This window comes from Pollicipes pollicipes, unplaced genomic scaffold, assembly GCF_011947565.3.
Source record: "Pollicipes pollicipes isolate AB1234 unplaced genomic scaffold, Ppol_2.1 Scaffold_4313;HRSCAF=5077_pilon_pilon_pilon, whole genome shotgun sequence".
Taxonomy (NCBI): domain Eukaryota; kingdom Metazoa; phylum Arthropoda; class Thecostraca; order Pollicipedomorpha; family Pollicipedidae; genus Pollicipes; species Pollicipes pollicipes.
This window is the reverse complement of record NW_023596467.1, coordinates 121,912-143,942: the sequence shown is the minus strand read 5'-3', so window position 1 is coordinate 143,942 and position 22,031 is coordinate 121,912. Positions and strand designations below refer to the sequence as shown.

Below are 22,031 nucleotides of genomic sequence, written 5' to 3'. Positions count from 1 at the left end.
GGGATAGGATGCTGAATCGCGGCACCGCCAACGAAGGCTAAAAAATTAAGTCTTAGGCAGGTATTCATGACACTGCAATGCGAATGCCACTTGCAAAGTCAACGTGCTTTAAAAATCACGCTGAAAGTTACCATCTTGTCAGGAATAGAAATGCCATGTCATTCAATCAATTCATGCCTTGTTCCGTGTATTTTTAACAACGTGACAGCAGTAATAAAAGAAAACGCCTTTGGCAATGTAGATAGAAGCAGCTTTGCGGCGCTCCTGATATACATGCATCATAATTTAACCTTACCAAGTTCCAATGCAGTGCCTCGTAAATATGGCCGACCAGCACCAGGTACGCGCGTGACATCACTTGTGCGCGAGGATTGTGTGAGACACGGTGCGCTGCGCTCGACAAGCCACGCACGAGCACAGAGCCACCGGCCACGGCCCTGGTTGGGCGCAATTTGGCACTGACACTAACGATAATGCCTGGCTTGGAATCCTCCCCTTTCAGTTCCAAAGCACATACATATAAGCAGCGTTACTGCGACAACAGTGAACAATTAGATATACATGATTCCACTTGCCCAGCTATCACCTTTTGCGCCGACGACCAACACTGAACGATAGTAACGCAGTGTTTGGACATCAACAGCTCTCGTACTATTTGGGCTTCCCAAAATTAAGCCCATTGTACCAAATCAACCTTTGGTCTCCTTTCAATAAGTCACGCGTTTCAACATGCGACACGCACACGTCACACGCACGCGTCTTTTGATGCGTGGGCAACCGGTCACAGTCGGCAACAAATTGCTACCTGTCTTCACACAACTCTGCAACACGCTGATAAAGCTTTTGTTCTGCCGTCAGAACTGTTTGGGGGAGGGAGTCCCAGGACGTTTGGAGGGGGGGGGGGGGGGGAGAGAGAAGGAAGGCGACTGTATCATCATGCCAGAACCAACGGGACCTGTACGTTCTTCCTTGGCGTCCGAGAGCGCCCTGTTCCTGTCATTTCGCTACAGCTACGGAACGCAAGACGAGACTTCTAGACCTGTACGGTGGGGTGCTCGGAGGCGGCCCCACCCGAGCACGTTCGCCAGGTCTGGGCACAGACCGGCCTTCGCCCTGCCGCCGTCTCGTTCGCGCTGGAGTGGAGGGTCGACGAAATCTGACCTTAGCCACTTCCACATTGGTGGGTCTGGCCACTCGCGTCCGGGCTGGCCGGGCCATGAGTGGCCAATAGGAATCAGGCCAAGCCGCCCTGCCCAGTGCAGGCCCACGGATGAGATTGTCGCTCTGCTCTGCGTCATCAGGGGCAGCTGTCATCTTCCTCCCTCAGAAGATGAGGACTTGCTCGCCCCAGCTGACCTTGGGATCAGATGAGCGTGTTCTGGTCGCTGCTGACCTCGAGGGAGCCGACCGAGCCGCCGGTGCCGACGGCCGGCCGCAGCAGCGCCGTGTGCTCGGTGTGGTCCGAGCCGAGCGAGCCGCTGGCCGGCGACAGGTCGCCGGGCAGACTGCTCACCTCGGCTGCTGTCGTCACCGGGCTGCCCTGGCTCGGCGTCGACTCGCGCAGCGTCTGCAGCTGACACAGGTCCTCCTCGTCCAGCCACAGGCTCTCCCGGTAGGCGGCGCTGCTGCTGGTTGGACTGACATCACTCAGGATGACCGGCTGCGGCGCGGCTTCGGCCGGCGGTGGACGCGGAGACAGCGGCAGCGACACCTCGTCGATGGTCTCAGGGATCTCGCAGGGCGCGGCGGCGTCCGGCGTGCTCGGCTCCGCGCCACTGGCGCCTGTGTCTACCTCGCCGGTCTGGTCCTCCAGTGCGCTCATCTGAGCAATGGCACACACAGGTGAGTCGTGCGGCGATCGCGTACAAACTGTCATTAACGCCGCGTGCGGCGAGCATGGAGGGCAACGCGCCAACGTCACACGATAGTCACGCAGGGTGGCGAAAATAGTAACACGGAACAGGGACCCAAAACAGGGAGCTGTAATATCTGCTATGGTCTCGAATGAATCAAAAAGGGCACCTTGAAGGGGGGGGGGGAGCAATGGCTGTTCTGACGAGCGACTGAACACAAAAAGACGCTCTGATGTTCAAAAACTCGTCTGACTTTGCGTGATTTTACCCCAGGGAGTGCTCTAAAGCTGTCCAGTATTTTTCTCTTTATTTGCAAACTCTGGTGGTCTTACGGGGGTCATGATCCAGTTATCACTTGTTTTGGCCTCCGAGTAAGCGTCATTATCTCCAAACCTTGAGAGCTGAACACGTTGTAGAGCTTGCCAGGAATCACTGCTGCAGTAGTTGACACCCACAACAGTATAATAAATCGAGCTGCATGCGCAAATACTAGTTCCAATTCTGTCCATTTGGCGGGAACGCGTGCCATCTGGGTGGACTGACGCACCTCGAAGTTGTTTCCCCGGCGACTTTTCCGGAAACGGAACGTCTTCCTGCTCTGCGCCTTCTGACGCTGCAGCCGGTGGCGCTGCGGCCTTGATGTGGAGCCCTCGTCAGCCGAGCCGGGGCTCATCGCCTGGTCCAGGTCCGTTGCTGAGTCGCCTGCAGTTACCGTTCAGTAAATTGGAGGGCGCACACCTAGACCTGTGTCAACGCGTCAATCACGGCACTAGAATGCTACACATATTTGGCGTACAGTTTTTATGCAGAGCCCGTAATAAGCTTTATGCATTTAGCTGTGTTCTGAGGCCGCGAACATTACCGCACGAACAGACACACACACACACACACACACACACACACATACTCACAGGCATTGCATACTAGGCCATGCTCTGCGATTTTCAGCCTTCTAGGAGCATGCGAGAAGCAGACGCGTATATAACCAAGTCTAGATTATCAGTTGCCTAAATCTATGATCTTTGTTTTGGCAACGTTGAGCACTATGCCTCTATTAACACGCGCCCAGGTGGCCGGCTAGATGCCCTTCGCTCGGGTGGGGGGGTCAATTTGGCCTCCCCTGAGATTTCGTGAACTAAGAAAGCTAGAAACACCAAATTTACGGGATGTCTTGACCTGTACATGGACTCACTTACGTAAAAAGTTTTGATCTTTCTAGGTCATGACCTTTAGGCCAAATAAGGCCAAACAAGGTCAAATTCCAGATTTGTCTCTTAAGTGCCTCCAGAACCTAGGCAACTTTCCAAGCGAAGGTCACAAGCCCATTTGAGGTCCGTGACCTTGTTTGACCTTTTGAAGGCCATGTTGACCAAAATCATAGGAGACTGCTCTGAGTTTTGCCTCTGAATAAGCGACAAAGATTACGCTAGACGGTATGTCCCTAAAACAAAATGTCGACCCGGCTTATCTTAGGTCAATGACCTGCTCGGACCTCCAAGAAGTCAATGGAAGATGTATAATGCGGTTCCTCCTGTCAATAAATTCGAAATGAGCACCAGAAACTATCCCATACAGCAAGCCTTAGAGTAATAAATCAGGTTGGTTTTGTTCTTAGTCTGACCTTCATACCTGACCATAGGTCAACGTAATTTGCTCATTCAATATTTGTGGTGCCTAAGAAAGCATCTCAGAGATGTATGGCTTCGTCAAACACTCCGTTGTTGAATCAGATTGAGCGATTCCCTAGAAATTGCCTTCGCTGAAACCATGGCCTGACTTTAACCTGCCATAGGTCAGCGACCTTACAAGGTACATCTAAATGTGTCATGTCAAACGATCCGCTATTCAATTGTCTACAGGTATGCAAAATTTGGCGCGGCTACACCGCGCTGTTCGGAAACCATTCTGGAAAAAACCTTCGGGGGGTCATTTTGACCCCGTACCCGAGCGCATGTTAAAAATGTCGTTTGTCTGCATCATCAATCAGCATTCTGCTATATTTTAACCGTTATTTGATCTGTTGATTGTTCGTCATGTATGTGTATTGTTGCGATACTGTATGAGCGTTTGAAAGTCGGTGAAATCAGAGCTCAGCCAATGTGTCGAGTGGCAAATTTTTCAAAAACGATGTTTGTCTTTCTGTGTCTGCTTTTTAGTCCCGAAGAAGCTGGAAAGCGGAAAAATTGACATTGACATTGAACTTTGTCTCTTATATGAACAAAGGCTATTTACTCTACTTCACATGCATCAAATTGAAACATTGAACGAAATATGAAATATTAAAACGGAGTACATGAGAAATACCCAGTCTCCGACATTCACGCGGCAGTGCTTTTTTTTCTTCGCCCAACGGGTAGGCTATGGCGGCGATGCGAGCGGCCACCTTCTCATGTCTGCGTGCCCTCTACCCGCTCGCCCCCTCCAGCCGCGTCGTCGACACAAACCTATCTGCGTGCCCTCTACCCGCTCGATCCCTCCAGCCCCGTCGCCGACACGAACCTGGCGTGGTGTCCGAGTCGGCCGTGCTGTGGCGGGAGCCGCGCTTCCGCATAACAAACAACGACTTTCTGTAGAGCCGGGGCTCGGAGGTGGCGGTCCTGGCGTCAGCGACGCCTAGCGGCCGGCCGGTGCAACCACAACGGCCAACAGCGCGGCGCACAGAGCGGAGAGAAGAAACAGCAGCGAGGTAGGTCATGCGGCGAAGACAGCCAACTGTAGCGCTCCTCGACGGCCAGTAGACAGATTCACAGGCTCATTTTAACCATGGTTGGTGTGGTGGGCACATGTTGGAAGTGGTTACACGGTTGGGTTGGGTGTATAGGTTTCATTTTAGGTATGGGTGTGGGTATGAGGTGTCTCCCAGATATTTTTGGTGAGAAGTTCCAAGATTGAGGCGGGCGGTGGACTTGATTGACCTGCCCCGCCGTGCGGCGGCCGGATCGGGTACAGAGGATCGGTGTGCGTGGAGGCCTCTGCCGGCCGCGGGGAGGTGATCGGCGCGGGCGCCCGCCAGCCCGATCAGCGGGCGACAATCGACACAGGTGCCCACCGGGCTGTTGCGGACACGCTAGTGGAAAGCACATCAACTGGTCCAATGACGGCTACATCAAACACATTTTTACACGCGCACACTATCGATCGCAAAAGGTTAAGGGAACCGGCAGAGGAACGTAAAGAGGGCCATGAGCTGCACCGCAAACCTCAATGAAGAGCCGCCACTAGCAACATGTGTCGCGACCACGGTTTTAGTGGAGCTACACCGAAATCAGCACTCATCACCGGCACCGGAGATGGCTGGCGACGCTGCCCTCACCTTCATAGGTCGCGGCTGTTCGACAGATCCTATCAACTAGCAATGCATCTTTATTCTTCCCTGATTTTTGCATGCATTCCACACTATAGGAATCTCAGTGCTGCAGAAGCCCAAAGCCAATTATTTACTAAGCAGGACTGACCAAATTTTGAGCGTACTTGCTTGTCAAATGAATTCCCAGCGTGACAACATGGCATCCGGGCGTCCCCCTCCCCCTCCGCCAACCCTTACGTCAGCACGGCTATCCCTTTCTCAATGGCCGCAAATTCACTCGACACGGCTTTCATGGTCTCCCTTACGTCACGTCAAAACCGTAGCATGCCCTCGAGCCTGTGTTTTTCTTTTTACAGGCACATGAAAAGGCTGCGTGAGAAAGGGAACACACGCATATCATGCAAATCCTTTATGGCATGGTGAACAATATACGCGTTACGGACAGGCAGCACGTTTCTTGTTAAATGGAAACCTGTTTCTACATTGCACGCGCCTGTTTCTTCAAAATGGTTGCGAGCAAAAGGCTCAGGTGTATGCAGGGAGGATAGGGAGAGGGGGAGGTTGAATTATTATCCATAGCACACCTCAGTTTTTAAAGCCCCTCTTTCTGCCTAAAAGCGCTAATGCAAGCTCCCATGACACACACATGGTCAATAGGTACTACCTATGGCAACATAGTAGACATCTTTCTGCCATGCCACCTCCGACCAGTCCGACTGGTGCTCGGCACGAGCTGCGCCGCCCGACAGCGCCCACCGGCCGTCCAACGGCGCACGTCAGCGTGCGCGCCACACCCACCGGCCCGGTCCTCGGCTCCGGCATAGCTGGTGCGACGCAGGAAGCGCTCCACGGCGCCGCGCGAGCGCATCGAGTAGACGCGCATGGTGCGCTGACCGGCCGGCTGGGGCCAGTGCTCGCTCTTGACGCTGGCGTCCCGCTGCAGCGAACGCTGGCTAGACACTACAGGCCGGGGCACGGCCGGTCAGCTGTTGCCGACGGGGACGGCGTCCGGGACGGCCGGGGTCGGGCGGGCTGGTACAGCGGTCTGTGTGGGTCTACTGGGATCGGGCGGACTGATGCATTGGTCTACTGGGATCGGGCGGACCGATGCAGTGGTCTGGGTGGGTCTGGGCTCTGGGGAGGGGACACTGACCGCTGTATCAGGACGGGGCGGGCGTTTATTTACATTTGCATACAAGTCGTGTATGTACACCGTCGCTGAAAGCAATCGGTTATTGGCGGACGATCGCATCCCTTTGGCTGATGCACAAAATGCACTGATTTGGTTATGAAAATGGGTAAGATAGTTCATGTTGAGAAGACCGAGACATGACCCAGCGGACAGCCATATTGCAAAACGGTGGTCGCGAACGTTGGCACTGCGCAGTGGAGGGTGCAAACGCCGGAAAAGCATTTGGAGCTCAGGTCCCGAACGTGTCGGGTGTTACGGCTGCCGAAACCTCATGAAGCATGATGTCGCTTGCACAGGTGCGGAAGCTCAGCACTGCTGCGTCGTCTCTTGACGCGCCAACGGCAGGTCAGACAACGGCTCATGATCACGCGTGCACGAATTCGAGCCGGAACAGGCGACAGGCCTGGCCATCGAACAGTCACTAGAACGACCCATTAGATAGCTTTGGAGAAATCAGACTTTGTTTAGACCATACAGCGCACAGTTCCACACGCTACTTGGTAAACACTCTTGGAAAAGGAGCTAATCACACCACGCATATTCTGGATACCTTTGGAAGATTTGGGTCCCTCCGACACGGAGCCAGTCCACAGACGAGAGCGGAAGTCGCTGTGCAGGTCTACCACCACTGACTTGCGATGGTCGAAGTCCCCTGGAACAGACCATTTCGACTGAACCATCATTCGAGTTAACAATCGCCATGATTCGCCGTTTTTCATAACGCGAACTGATGGGGACGGGGGGGGAGGGAGGGTTTGATGCGACCCCCTGGTGTTTCAAAAATGATGAAGAAGGAGCTTAGCAAAAACACCAGTGGATTGATACCAATGAGATCTCACGAATAGTACTAGTTAATTGCCGTTTTGTTAGACCAATAATTGATTCCATTATCCCAGTTCAAAGGTGAAATCTCCCCGAAAATCGCACCTATTCAGCTTTACATCATACATACGAGTCCATGTATTGCGGCGACGCACTATCTACGAAGCCGCGTTCCTTGTTTGACTCTGAATACAATGATGTATAGTTTTGTAGGTTTTGAGCATGCGTTTGTGATACACAGCTTCGTTCATGTGACACTGTCGACCCGCCGAGCACGTCCCGCGGCATCGCCCGTTGCCGTCGCCGGCCGCGCCAAGCCATAAATCGACGCGAGGTGATTCTCAAGATCACCGCTGCTCCGAAACCAGGCTAGCTAGCGAGACGTTTTTGGCATCAATACATGTGCAATGGATGTCACATAGGCCACTGACAGTTCGGGTACGATCGCAAAAATTGGCCGGAGGGGTATTCTAAAAAAAAAAACATAGGAAGGGGATTACATCGACCTCCTGCCAGGGCAAGGGTTAAGTCATCACCAAGTCATCATTAAGATCTGTGTATTGGTCAGTGGGTCACATAAGTAAGAGTTAAGTGCATAATTCGTGGTGTTTCGGGTACTGCACAGTTGTTGCAGTTCAAGAGTGTATTTTTCGAATAAAGTCTCCCGCACCATTTTGTACAAAATAAAACATTGCATGCACATCCCGCCCAGTCAATTTGTTTCGAGAAAACATTTGACGGTGACACACCCAATACACGATGGAGCGCAAGGACGATGGTCCAGACTGTAATTTGCAATTAATCCATCCGCAGTGCTGGTTACTGTTCGGACTTATCTTAACATTCAGCTGAACTTTTATGACAACGAATATATCCCCACCTTGCTCTTGTCGGTCTGCCCACCGCACCATCACTGACCGGTTTTGGAGTTGGCGATCTCTTCCTTCACCAGCTTCATTTCGTGAGCCAACTCCATCAGAACAGAGCCCTTGGACTTAATGCGTGGCATCTCCTCCTGATTGCCAGCTAGCTTCTCGCGAATCAGCTGCTTGAAGTGGACCTCGTCGGCGAAGTCGTATGTCGGTGATTCCAGCTATCAAACATGGGAAAGATCAATGGAGTCAGGAGGTAAGTTCCTTGCACGTTGGGCTCTAAACGGCGATAGTTTTTCGATTTTTTGTATCGAGACAAGGTAACCGTTACATTTCACCGAATGGTTTTCATACGTATCTGAGTATTATGACGTGTCGTCCAAGATGGGCTGGTCGTTTCGAAGGTGCGGAGGTTGTGCGTGTGCGGATACACATATACGATACCTTCAGTCTGACTCCTTCCTACACAACGTCATGCTTTCCTACATAGCGCATTGGTAGCTGCCCTCAACTCGCGTCTCACGCGAGAGTCTCCCAGCGCGCGCGTCCGCGCTCACATGCTGTCTGATGAAGGGTAGTAGCAGGACGAAGACGGGTGTGGGGTAAGTGACGACGAAGTCCAGGAAGTCCCAGAGTGCCAGGCCTCCGCAGCCCTGTGACCCCAGCTCCTGCACAGTGCGCGCCACGCGGTGCCAGTCCATGGCCAGGTTCTTCTCGAAACAGATCAGCAGGATCTTCAGCCCTGGGAAGGTTAGTGGCGTCGTCAGAGTTCAGCTCCACCCCGCCCTGTGCTGGGATGACAACTTCAGTGCTCGGGGGAGCAGAAGAGCAAGCATCGGACAGGCTCAAACTGGAACACACGTGACTGGGCAGCACAACATCAGACACAGCTACCTCCCATCATCATCCTGCACCCGACGCCGCGAGCGCGAGTCACACTCGGCTGGCGTGAGGTAACGGTGCCGCCGTCGTGGTCTGCCACCCACCCAGGAACGCCACTGAGTAGATGGACGGCCGTACGGCGCTGTGGGTGCGCGCCTCGCTGGTCGAGTGCTGGCCGGCCTCGGTCTTGTTGAGGCCGCTGGCGCCGGCGGCGCCGGCTGCCAGGCCCGGCGTCAGCTTCGTCGAGGCCGGCGGCTGCAGAGCGTGTAGCATCACGGTCAGCGCGAAGCTGATGTCCGCCTGCCGCATCTTGGGAACGTCTGCAAACAAGCAAATGGGAGAGAACGTCAAAACAACAGACGCGTTGGGCGAGGGAAGGGAGCAGGGTAAGTAGCGTCATCGTGCTTGACTCATTCGAGATGAATCGAGCACGTGGTCAGGCCTTATCAATGAGCGCCCTTGTGATGCCTCACTAGGCCCGACGTCATTGGCCAGGGTAGCAACGTGCAGTGTGATAACGGGGATCATTACCAAATTAGCTCTTGTCAGGTCTTGGGTGCTATGAAACAGTGTGAACTGCCGTAGTAAAAGTACGAACTTGCAAAGATGCAGACTATATTGATGTTAAGCTATACCCACCCGTTTTGCCTTTTTTCCAAAAAAAAAGACTCACGTGTGAGACATCACACAGTCAACGTTTTACATTGTAGGCGAAATATGACTGTGCTGGTGCCCCAATTGACTAAAAAATTTCCAATATCATGCGTAACAATGCTTGCGTGGCTATGGCGGTGCCTTGGACAACAACTTACCTGTTCGTCCGCAACCAACCCTGAGACAGAGTGGCAGCAGCAGATTCATCAGCATGTTCTCCGTCTTTTCGGGGCTGGGGAAGACGGAACTTCCACCACACACCTGCTCCAGCGAATGCGCCTCCTGCATGCCACACAACACGTCAGCCCTTCAGGCCACACTAGTTAAGCGTGTTATGATCCTCACGGTAATTGTCTGGCTTGCGCGGCACGGCAACTTGCACGTCAATTTCCGAGGGCGGGGGGCAGCATTATCTGGCCAATTAGAAGTACCTCATGCGGATTTCACTAACAAGTTGTTATGTCTTAATTAGAAATAGTACCTGGCACGTCAGGTGTGCGTAGCAAGATTGCGATTTGTTATCACACCATATGTGTATGCCCTGTTTACATATGTAGACGATGCATTCTTTCAACAGATGCCTGGAAATAACTGCGTCATTTATATACGATGTCTGCAACAAGGTATGTTTCCCAATAGTCGCTTGTTGAAATATCCACAAAATATTGACCACCACGTGGCAGCTTTTTCCACGAATCATCACGATGCCAGTCATAACGTCAGTTTGTGGAGTCGGGAAGAAGTGCGCATTGTCTCATGTGCGGAAGAGTGTTCGAAGGAGATGCACAAACGCATACGCACAAACTAATCGCAACCGCCAACTGAATATCCTTGCGCTTATCGCCCAGCGAACCGTGGTCTACTGCCAAGCGCGGTGCGTCTATTGCAGACTAATAAAACTGGATGGCTAGCAGACTACCCGCTACGGCCCGAGCATGCGTCGCGCTGGTATGGACACCAGACATGGGATGTTCTGAAATCGCAAAGGCAAAATGAGTAGCGTCCAAACAGGAGATCGAGCATAGGGTTCTAAGACACTCGTGTGCCCAGGCGGCACGATCAGTGATGCAGAAGGGCCAGAACAATTTAGATTAACAGCTGTTGAACACTGTTTTATTCAGAGGTGTTCAACCAGCTGGTTTAATTTGACTGAGCAATGCACAAAGCGAAGATATTTGGACGATACTGATCCCCTAAGTGATGCAGCCACAAAACTGATCCGTCTACGGCAAAGAGTTCAGATGGTGTATGCTCAGTTTTCTTTTCTGGTTGAACACGCCCGGTTGAACTATTCGCTAATATCTAATGTGCATTTTTGTTTTATCAGGCTATTTTATTTCCTCACCAACGATATGTGCTCAAACATCTGAAACACCAGAGCAGTGGGGGTTATGGTTTGACTTAAGTTAAACGGAAACCACCAATCGCAATGGATGTGCAAAGGGAGTACCGCCCTGAAACAAATGAAGCCGCGCATATTCATACACTACGAAAATCCGCCCCGCACGAAACACATCTATCCAAAACTCGGCCACCAGCGTCACCAGCGCAGCACTGGAAGCTCGCAGTCATAAAAAAACGCGCGAGGCTAGAGGTCTACTCCACATGGCTGACGGGCTGGCCTGCCCCTCGCTGTCACGTACCCCCTGCGCCAACATCTGCATGGCTATGAGCCGGACTACGGTGGAGGCGAAGTGCTGGGGCGGCGGGTAGTGGACGGCGGCGCCGGTGTCGGCGGCCGCGCCGTCCGCTGCCGCCGCGCCGCTCTCGCCCACGATCAGCGACTGACAGATGAGGATGAGCGCCTTCAGCGGCGGCAGGTGCGCGATGTACGGGTACTTGCAGAGCGTGGTGTACACGCCTTTGAGCAGGTTGGCGGCTGCCACCCAGTCGGTGTGACGCTGGAGATGGGAAGGGTGACAGGTCAGCTCAGAGGGTCTCGGTCCGCTGAGGGTCCCCGGGTACCTCGGGACGAGGGCGGCGCAACTAGCACGGCTTTGGCCGGTGAGCCGGAACTTCCGACGATGAGACAAATGGTGAGAGAGGGGGGGGGGGGGGGGAGTTATGGAGAAGTTGAAGCTGACAACTGTCCCGACGATATAGCGCCAAGATAACTCACACCCTATTCCGCACCTACACCCATGTCTGAGGTCACCGCATACCCTGATGAAGCTCTTTTTGAGTATCTTCGTGAAGACCTTCTCCAGTCGGCGCGTGATGATAATGAGTGTCGGCTTCAGCGCCTCTTGAGACCAGTCCGGGTACGTGAGGATCTGGTTCATGTACTTGACCAGGCCACGGCACGACATTGTCTCCGGATCGTAGGGGGCCACCTTCAGCAGACTGTGTGCGATCTCTGCCAGACGCTGCGCAGCAGAACACGCAACGTCTCAGAACGCGGCCACGACAAAGGGTCACGAAACGCCACCCACAATGGCGGTAGTTGACACTGTCCAGGACGCCCAGAAAAATGGACTTTATCGGAGAGTGAATGACCCCAGGCGTAAACCTGTGGGACTTGAGGGGCGATGCCAGAACGGTTACTTGGGAACCTTAAGATCTGCATATCCCCCTGACATGAATTAAATCGGTGTGCGACTCTGAAAGAATATGGCAAACGTCCATGAGCCGCCAAAAGGTCAGCACTGACTTAAGTCCTTACGTTCCGTTTTACAGGAAACAGGCGAGGTCATCATGAGCTGAATCACCGCAAGGGAATGCAACATGTAAAGCTAGTTTGCTGCACCGCCTTGTCTTTTCCGCTCGCGAAAAGCATCGACGCATGAAACAGAAACATTCCACGAAGGAATGCCAGCCGTTCAGATCACGGTGTCACACTGCGGCGTGCGACTTGCAGCTCGCAGCTTAACATGATGCTATTCATCAACATCATGTAGGCTGTGTCATGCCACATGAAACTTTTTCCTTTATGCGTCGACTGTAACAGTCACTGCAAGGTGTTTTCCTAAGTGGCTGACCACCTCCCTGGACTCACGCTGTGGCATTTTGCGTCCAGCAACTCGACCTGCTTGCTCTCACTTCCAGCGACCGGCTTCTTGCTGAGCTCCTGCAGTCTGGCCGAGCAGCGGGTAAGGAAGTCGGCCACGATGTTGAGCAGGGTGTCTCGCGGCCGACGGAAGGCCTCGCGCAGCACCTGCAGGCCCAACAGTGGCCGACGGCATCAGCTCATCAACTCGTCCAGGGCGGGCTGGCGTCTCCAACAGGCCTCTCACGCCATGGCCAACACTGCGTCTAGAACACATGACCAATACCGCATCTACCCCGTACGCGGCTGCGACAGCCGACACCGGCGTCGGCCTGGCACTAGCGCTAGGGACACATCAGCCGGACAGTTCAGTGTCGCGAAAGTCGTTTTTTCTATGAGCTGGGCCACCGTGCTCCACTTGCCTCGGAGTCTTCCATGTCACGCTCCATGAAATTGGTGCGTCTCGTGTCGCTGACAAACATGCGCGAGTGTGAGTCCTCGTCCAGGTCGAGTGCGGCGTTATGCGCCTCCTGCGCCGCCGTCCTGGTGAACGTCTTCATGCTGGACGTCTTGAACTCGGTGCTGCCACGAGTCGGACCCGTGTAGTTCCTGCGGAGATTGACATTGTATGTTCTGATGTGTCGCAGCATTTCCCTGGCGCAGCCCATGCACATGTTATTCTGATGATATTCCGAACGGATGAAATCGATTGCCTTCAATATGGTTGACGTGAAAGGGAAGTTTTAATCTATTCGCTAAGCTAGAACATGGAAGCGAAATAGTTACTTCAGACACGTGAATACCTGTGCGGAATCAACACAAAAGGCACTGCAGTAAACACCAGAACGATGCAAACTTATAGTACCCAATAATTATGCCCAAAACGTCAACCAAAACTCAACACACTAAAAAATTGGAATCCGTGAAATTCCGTGAAAGTGACCGTGAGTATGGAACCCGTGCACACGTGTTTCGAATAGCGACCCGTCCCCCACCCCGGCCTCACTTGGCCAACGGCTCGCAGTTGTGTAGGAGCGTCTTGATGGACAGCGCCAGCTGGTGGATCACCTCCTTCTCGCCCTTCAGCTCGGCCTTGGGGCCCGCCGACGTGGCCACGCTAGAGATGCGCTCTACGTGACGCAGGTAGAACGGAATCACTGCCTCCAGCACGTTCAGCATCTGGTGCGCGCGCCGGCTGTCGGCCGCGTACGCCACCACCGTCACGCACAGGCTGATGACGTCCATGATGGTGACGTCGTCCGTCTCCTCGTGGTAGCAGAAGTCGAGCGCGCGGAGTGGCTTCTCGATGGTCACCAGCTCGATGGTGTTGAGCGGGTCCGGCGAGGGCGTCTCCAGAGATATCAGCAGACGGAACAGCGTGTCCGGCTGGATCTGCGCGGGCGGCCAGGCGGCGCAGATCAGCGGGCTGTCTCCAGCCGGAGCAGGCCGCAGCCTCACTCTAGCGACACAGTGAGCAGTGGCAAGCTAAGAGACCAGTGATATGCCTCTCTTCATCCTATTGGAGTCGCTTGGCTCACAAAGCCATGATAAGCCTGAAGGCAATGATATACAAGTGGTCGTAATGTAGTGTTTGTCAACAGATGACCAAAAAGTGAGTTTTGGCAAATCATCCCCCTTCTTCTTGAGCGCAAAAGTTCGACGCCATCAAAGACAATGTTCAGCCGAGCGAACCTTGTTGCAAGACAACGTTAAGCCAAGCGGACCTTGTTGGCATCAGCGAACGGAGAGTCTGTGTTCAGGTCCAGCATGGGAGCAATGCTTCCCAGCATCTGTAACACGAACGGCTTGCGATGTAGCACGTAGAACTGCTTGCAGATAAACTCTACAGTCCTGCAGAGCAGTGAATTCGACTGGTGGTTGCTGTACACCTGAAGGATGGTGGGCATGATCAGCAGGTACCTGGGGAAAAGAGATACAGCGTTAGTCGAAGGGTTGGTCAGAGCAGAGCACTACTCAGCACAGCCAGAGCGGCAGCAGAGGCATTTGCAGCTGGAAAGTAAATTACTCCTGGTATCTTTGTTCATACGGTTGGCATCGCGGTCAGTAACAAACGTCGAACGAAACAGACGTCCAAAATTTCTTCTATCGATTACACCCAAAGGGGTGCTTGATCGTTAAAATCATATCCAAATGGACCTATCCTACCGATATGGCCAGCGGTTCAGCATCCGACCCACCCATTGCTGGAGAACACGTTCTTGAACTGATGGGCGGCGCTGATGTAGGTAGCCATGACGAGCCTCAGCATCGCGCTGTCTTCGCAGTGCAGCAGCAGGCAGCCGTTCACCACATTGATGAAGAGGTGAATGTCGCCGGAGTAGGCGAAGTTCCCGGCCATACCCTCGAACATGCGCGACATCATCTTCACCCAAATCAGCTTGTGCATGCTATCCAGGCATTTCAGCTCCTGGAAGGTCATTGAGCTGTCGCAATTTCATTGCCTAACCTCCGAAGAGCTACCGCGGGTGTTAACGTCGCAAGCTCTCCTACTGTCGCATAATGAGTTTGGCCAAACCGCGCGTTAACCAGATCTGAACCCGGTCATATTATCACGAGCCCGGTGCGTCGCCGGCGGTGCCACACATGTTCCCATTCCAATCACCTTCCTTGCATCAACGTAAGGCAAAGGTGAAAGGTCTGCTCTGTGGAGATGGCATACTAGACTATGCCACATGATTAGGTAACCAGACTTAACTACGCACTATGCCACAGAGGCGTCTCTCCAATGCAGACGAGAGTTTCTGGAGTCACCCGCGCCTCTGCTCAGCCTCCTTCAGATTTGTAGCCAGCATCGCCGCTCCCTCCCACACCTCGAACATGGTTAACGAAGATCCAAGGAAATTATAATTTGGGATCAGGTTTAGGATGCGTTTGACCGTACCTGCTTGCCTTCTTCCGCCCGTTCTGACTCGTCAACACCCATCGCTGGCCACAAAAGTATGAGAAGGTGACAGCTTAAATGCTGCGAACAAAGTGACGAGGATTCGGCTGCGCGGAAGTAAGCATCCTATGGCCCTTTTGTCACCTTTCCAAGATGACCTCCTTTGTATAGGTGGAACTCGGTTTCAAGAGCCTTGCGCGGGAACGCCGGCAGCTTGGTCAGCTCCTCGTGGAGGGAAGAACACCCGCTGTGCCACCTGTAGAATACATTGCTTCGCTGATTGCTGCGTTACCAGTTAGGCTAGCACATCCACGAACTACTTAGACACTCCGTGAGGACCTGGTACACAACCTGGAATCGCACGCAGCCACAGATGAGGGGCAGATTTCCTCATTCATTTTCAAATATGCTAGATGCTTCATGATAAGATATGCAAGATCAAGTAAGATGAAAAACGTAATATGCAAATGAAACCTTCGCAAGCGTTGTTAGGACGCAGTTACCAGAAAATATGCTTTCGAGGCAGTCTATTAAGGCATTCTTGATGTCCAAATTAACGCAAAGTTCACCTGCATTAAAAGTATCATGTGTAATGACATTATCTCGCAGTGCTTAACAAAGATCTTGACGGCCTGGCCAAAGGGCGTTAAAGAGGCGTAGTTGAAATCAACCCCAAAGGGCCAACGTGCTTTTTGCAGCTGAGAAGTTCAGGTAGTCGCTGGTTTGCCCAATGCATCGAATCAAATGAACTAATGCTGCTGCGCTCAGAGCGTTCAGGCTCCAGATCTCTATGCTATCGCAATTCTTTCGGACATTATTCACCTCTGCGACTACTGCGCACATGACAGCTGCATCATCTTGAGTTCATGAAAGAAAAAATCACGTGAACATATTAAGCCATTTAATGTTACGCCGAAACACACCTGATCTGGGCGCATGAGCATTGCTAAACTCTTCAATGTCTTCCCGATCTCTAGCATTTTCAGATAGAACACGTTGTTTTGCATGGCGTTGTAGGCTTCCTCTGGGTCGACGTGAATCAGACTCAGCTGAGGATACTGGGGACCGCTTGAAGAAGTAAAAGTCCCGCACGAACGCCTTCGGATTGTGAATCACGCCTGAAAAAAACTCGAATGTGTCATGATGGTAGTGTCAAGGGATCATGTAATAATCGTGCAGGCGCACTATGTCACAACCCAAACCGGCCATTGAACAAACAAGTCAGATGTTCCTAAGCCCTACATGCAAAGGAGCAGTTCTGATTTAAATTGTTTTGATTGCAAGTTCCGTGAAACACTCGCATAGCAGTGACTGCGGCGTCACGCATGTCCCCATTATTACTCTGATAAATTATTCTTAGGGTTTTGTCTGATCGCAAAGCAGATGACAGCTAACCTAATCAGCATAACAGCCTTAATGACGTGAAACCAAAGACGCGTGCTTTTTGCTCTCCTCGCATTGAACAGTGCGTGCACGAACATATACTGGGCCAGCCAGTCTATTCTGCTCCTCGTGCCCGGCGTAGTTGGCACCTGTTTTGTGGTCGACCAGGAAGTAAGAGCCGTGTTTCTCGCTCCGGGATGCTGAAGAACTCGCGTGCTTCGGTCAGGATCTGGCAGAACTGTGTGTCCTCCTGGATCGGGAACTGGGACGGTATGCCCCCCGCGTCCGGACCTGTAGCACACGGCAGGGATCGGTGTACAGGCCTGACCTGCTGTCCCACAACTTCAAGTCAATGGGCGCAACGCCAGGCGGCAAGGGACCCATGGGGACATACACGATACCTTACCACTGGTCTGCCGCGAAAAACGTGTTGCCTCCGTGTTCTTGCAGTGATTCCGTTGGTTTGGGACTTTAATGATTTCCATCAGCTGGCAGCACATCACATCGGTACGTGCAGTGAGTTGAGGCACGTCTCCAGCCCGGTAACAAATTGTCGTACAAGCACGCCGAAACATCAGTCCTTGGACCAAACTAATTTCCGCTCACGGCAATTCCTGCCTCGAGCAGGATTAAGCGAGACTACAACGTCCGTTAGTCACGAAAAAGATGGAGACGCTGCATTCTGTGTCAGATTACTTACATATGCAAGTTTTGAAGTTCCGTTCTGCGATTGGTATTAGCCATGTGATTGTGTGATTGTGTGATTGTGATTAGCCATTGATAGTGATTCATCACCAATCAAACTTAAATGGCTTAAAATGGCTTAAAATGGCTTAAATGGGCTTAAAAACAAGACATGGACACGTTTATTCCAGAACCTAGGCTAGGAAAATAAATTAAGAAGATAATGAGAGGACAATATTGCGCACGATGATTACTAAAACATGGAACTAACTGCAAACGCCTGTAGCAGAAACTGTCATGTAAACGCCGCCAGATTATTTACGCAATTACAAGAGGATATACCATGTTAAAACGAATGGTCGTCCTCGTAGGGTGAGGGATGGACGAATGGACCTCACCTCGTGGGGTGACGTCGAAATTTTGGGCTTTGCAAGTCTTTGAAATTCCGTAAAGTGATTCTCAAAGAGTCAACCTGAATAACATGGAGCAAATCAAGCCAGGCAAAGAGGATCCACCGCATCATCGTGTGGCACGTTCTATTTCACACAAGTGACCACATTTTATTGCATGACTTTGGCTATCACCAGCGGCGTCAAAAGGTGGTTCATGTCCTGAATGCTCCTAACTAGCAGTGTGATGTTTTTAGCCCGATTTTAGGCTCACGAGGGCTGACATGGCTATGAAGCAATGAGTGCATGTATGGCTGTGTATTTACTGGAAATGCTATACCGTGTACCGGCTCCCAGTAATTTTGTGCTGATCCGCGATAGCTACGTAGCTACTGGCTTATATTCACATGATTAAGCTCGTTTCCGATGCAAACTAACGTGTTGTAAATACAGCTGATATTGTGATCTCGACGTAAGACTGCTGATCATGATCAGAGGCCAGTGGACGAGACGAGTCCTCACCCTGCGGCCCATGCACGATGATCCGCTTGGCCGACGGCACGTTCGCCGTCAGCATCAGCGTCGCGTCGCACTGCTCCTTCCGAAAGATCTGCTTCAGGTCCTTAAACAGGATCCCTTGGATGCCAGGAATCACCTGCGCACGAGCGAAGTTGAATTAATTCAAAGGACGCATTTACCTGGTATCAATATCGTATCTGGAGACAGGCAAACTATTTTTCCTCACGCAAGCTGAAACACACATCGAAACTACCAGCGTGGTCGAAACACCTGTGTTCGTGTCGTTTATCTGGGCATATTGTGATACACTTCTCCAGTCGCGCTCACAAAAGTTGCATGCTGTAACCATATGTCGCTGGCATTATACAGTTCAGGCTTGTTTCACTTATCTCGACAGCAAAACATATCTGAACATTTGCATTAGGATCCACGTACCTGCCAGAGTAGGGTCAGCGAATTGGCGATGTTTTGCGTGGCGTACTCGGAGTTTGAACGTATCTGGAACATGATGTAGCCGACCAGGTAGTTGTAGAGGGCGAAGGCTGTTTGCGGTGGCAACATTGGAAAGGTGTGCACCAGCCGGCGTAAGTACTGGATCATCACCTCCTGACGCTCCCGCGTCAGCTTCTCCAGGAAGTGACGCAGAAATAGCGCACTGTCCTCCACCAGGCACTTCCATATCACCTGCGGATGACGGACCGCGGGGTTATGCGGCGTATGGCTACTCAGTGTGCCTCAGAGCCTGTAGCACAGTCACATCCTTTGGCCTGATATGCCTGAAACGGACACTTGACCCGCTTACGTGAGAGAAGCTCTCGACCAAACTGCCACACCAACAGCGGGGTAACCAGCTGCTGTACAGTCTGCAGACGCAGACAGCGACTTGGTCGGCAGCGGGGAGTGCGCTTGGGCGGCTGCGGTCGCTCCGTTACCCGCTGCGCCACGCAGTAGACGGCCATGCCGTCGGCGGTGACGGCCGTGTCGTCCAGCAGCGCGATGATGCTGGTGGCCGCCGTGCACAGGCACGAAGGGAACATCTGCGGTGCCGACTGGGCGTGCGAGCCGCGCAGCACCTCGGCCGGCTCCTCGTCCGTGGCTGCGGGCGCAGGTGAGCGGCTCAGGTGGCGCCACCGGTCAGCTGGAGGCACGGACCGACGGCGCGCCAGCGGGTCAGACGCACGGCATGGACACAGGGCATCGAACTGGGGCTTGCTGCGAAACCACTTTTGGCAAGTGACATGCTTTCATTTCGGACTGCAACGTTGAAAACTTTTTAAAACGAATGCACCAAAATAGTAGAAAATTCCGCGGCATGCATGATACGCGGACATTAGCGAAAACACATGTGGGGTGATCCCTTTCCTGCACCACGTAATAGCTTCAAACTGTTCATCTAACAACATCAAACTAATACATGCCTAGCACCACCCCGTTTCTAACCTCCGATCTGGTAACAATGCTGATAAAACCTCATAATGTGGTCGAAGTTGCCGTCCGAGGCGCGGTTGCCCAAAGCAGACGAGCGCACCTCAAAATTGCCTGCAAAGTCACCCGTCAATATGACTAGGCGAGCGAGCAAGCCAGTCCATGCAGCCAGATTGAAAAAGCTCTGACAAGGTAGCTACAAAAACGCTATGCTATCATGCTGAGACAATTTGGAGGTGAACAAATCTTATGTACAAAATACACACTCTAGTATACCGCAAAGAAATGACAGGCAATGATTTACAGGTACTGAAGAACGTCCGCAGTCGCACCATACGCTCGAACTAACACGTCAGCAGCGGCCTCATAAAAGGCTATGCACATATAGGAAAATGCGTCACAAAACAAACACGAAACAAATGGGCATCAAATTAGATAACAACTTGCTGCGCGAGTGAATTCCAAGTTGTATTGATGCCAAGTTCACTTACGCAAGTGCAACGTTGGTCATATCTTGAATCGGCTTATATATCTTTTTTGCCTATTTTTGTAACATTTCTATTTAGCGCCAATTAAATAGCTGCATATTTTGGACCATTCAATGCTTCGATGATGACCACTTCCGTGCACATTGCGTGAAGTGCAAAAATGCGAATTTTAGGCAAAATAGCGGGCAGATTAAACAAGTCCATATAAAAATCTAAGGTTGGAGGGATACCGGTACGCATAAGTGTAATCTTGCACAAGTTTGCGTACAAGTCGTGCAAGCTTCACAAATTTCGAGAGATACTCGATGCCGTGCCGCATGGACCGTTAGCATCCCTCGAAGTTTGAGAACCCGACCTCTTTTGCGCCCAAACTGACGCTTCATCTGACTTGCACGCACGCAGATCCCTCCAACTGGACATACCCAGGGTTCACATTCGTTGCAGGCTACCTCTGGGGCTCGCCCCGTCCTGTGAGGCACACGCCCATGGGACCGGCACCTGCGACCGCCTCCACACACCGCTAGCACGTTTAGAAGAAGCCCTGTCCGGCCGCCAGCCGCCGGCCCCCGACGCCGGGCTCGCTCACCCTCGTCGTGTTCGTCGCCGGCCACGTGATAGAAGCTGGGCTCGTGCGCCGCCTGGTAGTTGACGGGTACGGTGCTGATGCGGTAGTTCTCGCGGTCGAGCCGCTTCTTCTCGTCTTCCTTGCGCAGCGCGATCTGCACCAGCTCGGCCTGCTGCTTGCGGCGCGTCTTGCCCGCAGACACGATCGAGTGTAGCTCCTCCTTCAGAGTCACGTCCTCCACCTTACTCTTCACCTGGAGCAGGAGGTGGTGCCCGATCGGACGAGGGGAGGACTGGGTCAACGCACGGGAGATGGCCGAACCACCCGGAGCTGAAGGGTCAGTCGGATCTGGGTAGGTCAGCTAAGGTTTAAGAACCTGTAACGACGGATGCCAATGCCAACGCACGCGCTGCTTTAATCTTTTCAGGTGCAGGTGTTACATTACCGTGGAGGACCGCGCCAAGGCCGATAGTACCTGCGGCATCCAGGAGGGGTCGACCACAGGCAGGGCTTCGATGCCGATCTTGGGCGAAGGCAGTGTGAACTCGATGCCTGGCGGCGGTACCTTGAAGCTGAGGTGCGCTGTGTCTTCCATACGTGGCCAGCACTGGTACCGGAACCGCCACAGCGCCTGGAATCTGAGCACAGAAGCCACAACGCTATCCTGAGAGGACAGTACAAAATTCCAACACAGTTCTTCCTCATGTCACGTTGTACACATAGTGTAAGGTCAGACATAACTGTGGTAGTCTGTGCGCGTTTTATAACAAAAAAAAAAAACAACAAAAAACGCCTGTTCGGACTGTTCGGCCCCTACCAACCAGGGGCACAGCATGAATTTTCTTGAACGGGAGGCTCATTGAGAACGCATCACGCTGATTTTCAGTTGTCTCTCAACAGCCATCTATGGTGGAAAATGAAAAGCATACTGGTCTTATTCCCCCACGTTTGGCGCAGCCCGTGCTATTAATATTGCTATTTTTGCACAGCGCTTCGTCCAGTCACTTCTATGGCTGTTGTCAGCCTACTCCTGGGATGAGCATGGGGTAGTTACTGTAAGACTGTTGAAGATGATGGCTAGTGTTACGTGAGTTATTGTTTTATGTGT

General features: G+C 52.5%; 1 protein-coding gene across 1 annotated transcript; it reads right to left on the bottom strand.

Moving 5' to 3' along the window:
* Nucleotides 1–908: 908 nt before the first annotated feature.
* On the bottom strand, nucleotides 909–21,561 carry LOC119097729 (protein unc-80 homolog; the record flags this gene model as incomplete). The annotated part of the gene is given in 28 exon segments (XM_037220700.1): nucleotides 909–1,822; nucleotides 2,401–2,555; nucleotides 4,353–4,466; nucleotides 5,959–6,120; nucleotides 6,903–7,004; nucleotides 8,093–8,267; nucleotides 8,604–8,788; nucleotides 9,033–9,248; nucleotides 9,741–9,864; nucleotides 11,226–11,483; nucleotides 11,745–11,948; nucleotides 12,578–12,736; nucleotides 12,991–13,177; nucleotides 13,575–13,960; nucleotides 14,293–14,488; nucleotides 14,767–14,996; nucleotides 15,615–15,704; nucleotides 15,706–15,726; nucleotides 16,394–16,531; nucleotides 16,533–16,588; nucleotides 17,003–17,042; nucleotides 17,044–17,144; nucleotides 18,449–18,581; nucleotides 18,881–19,129; nucleotides 19,378–19,541; nucleotides 19,886–19,984; nucleotides 20,945–21,176; nucleotides 21,399–21,561. Coding segments are annotated over 28 exon segments (4,798 nt in total), but the record flags the coding sequence as incomplete, so codon positions are not given.
* Between the last annotated feature and the right edge of the window lie 470 nt (nucleotides 21,562–22,031).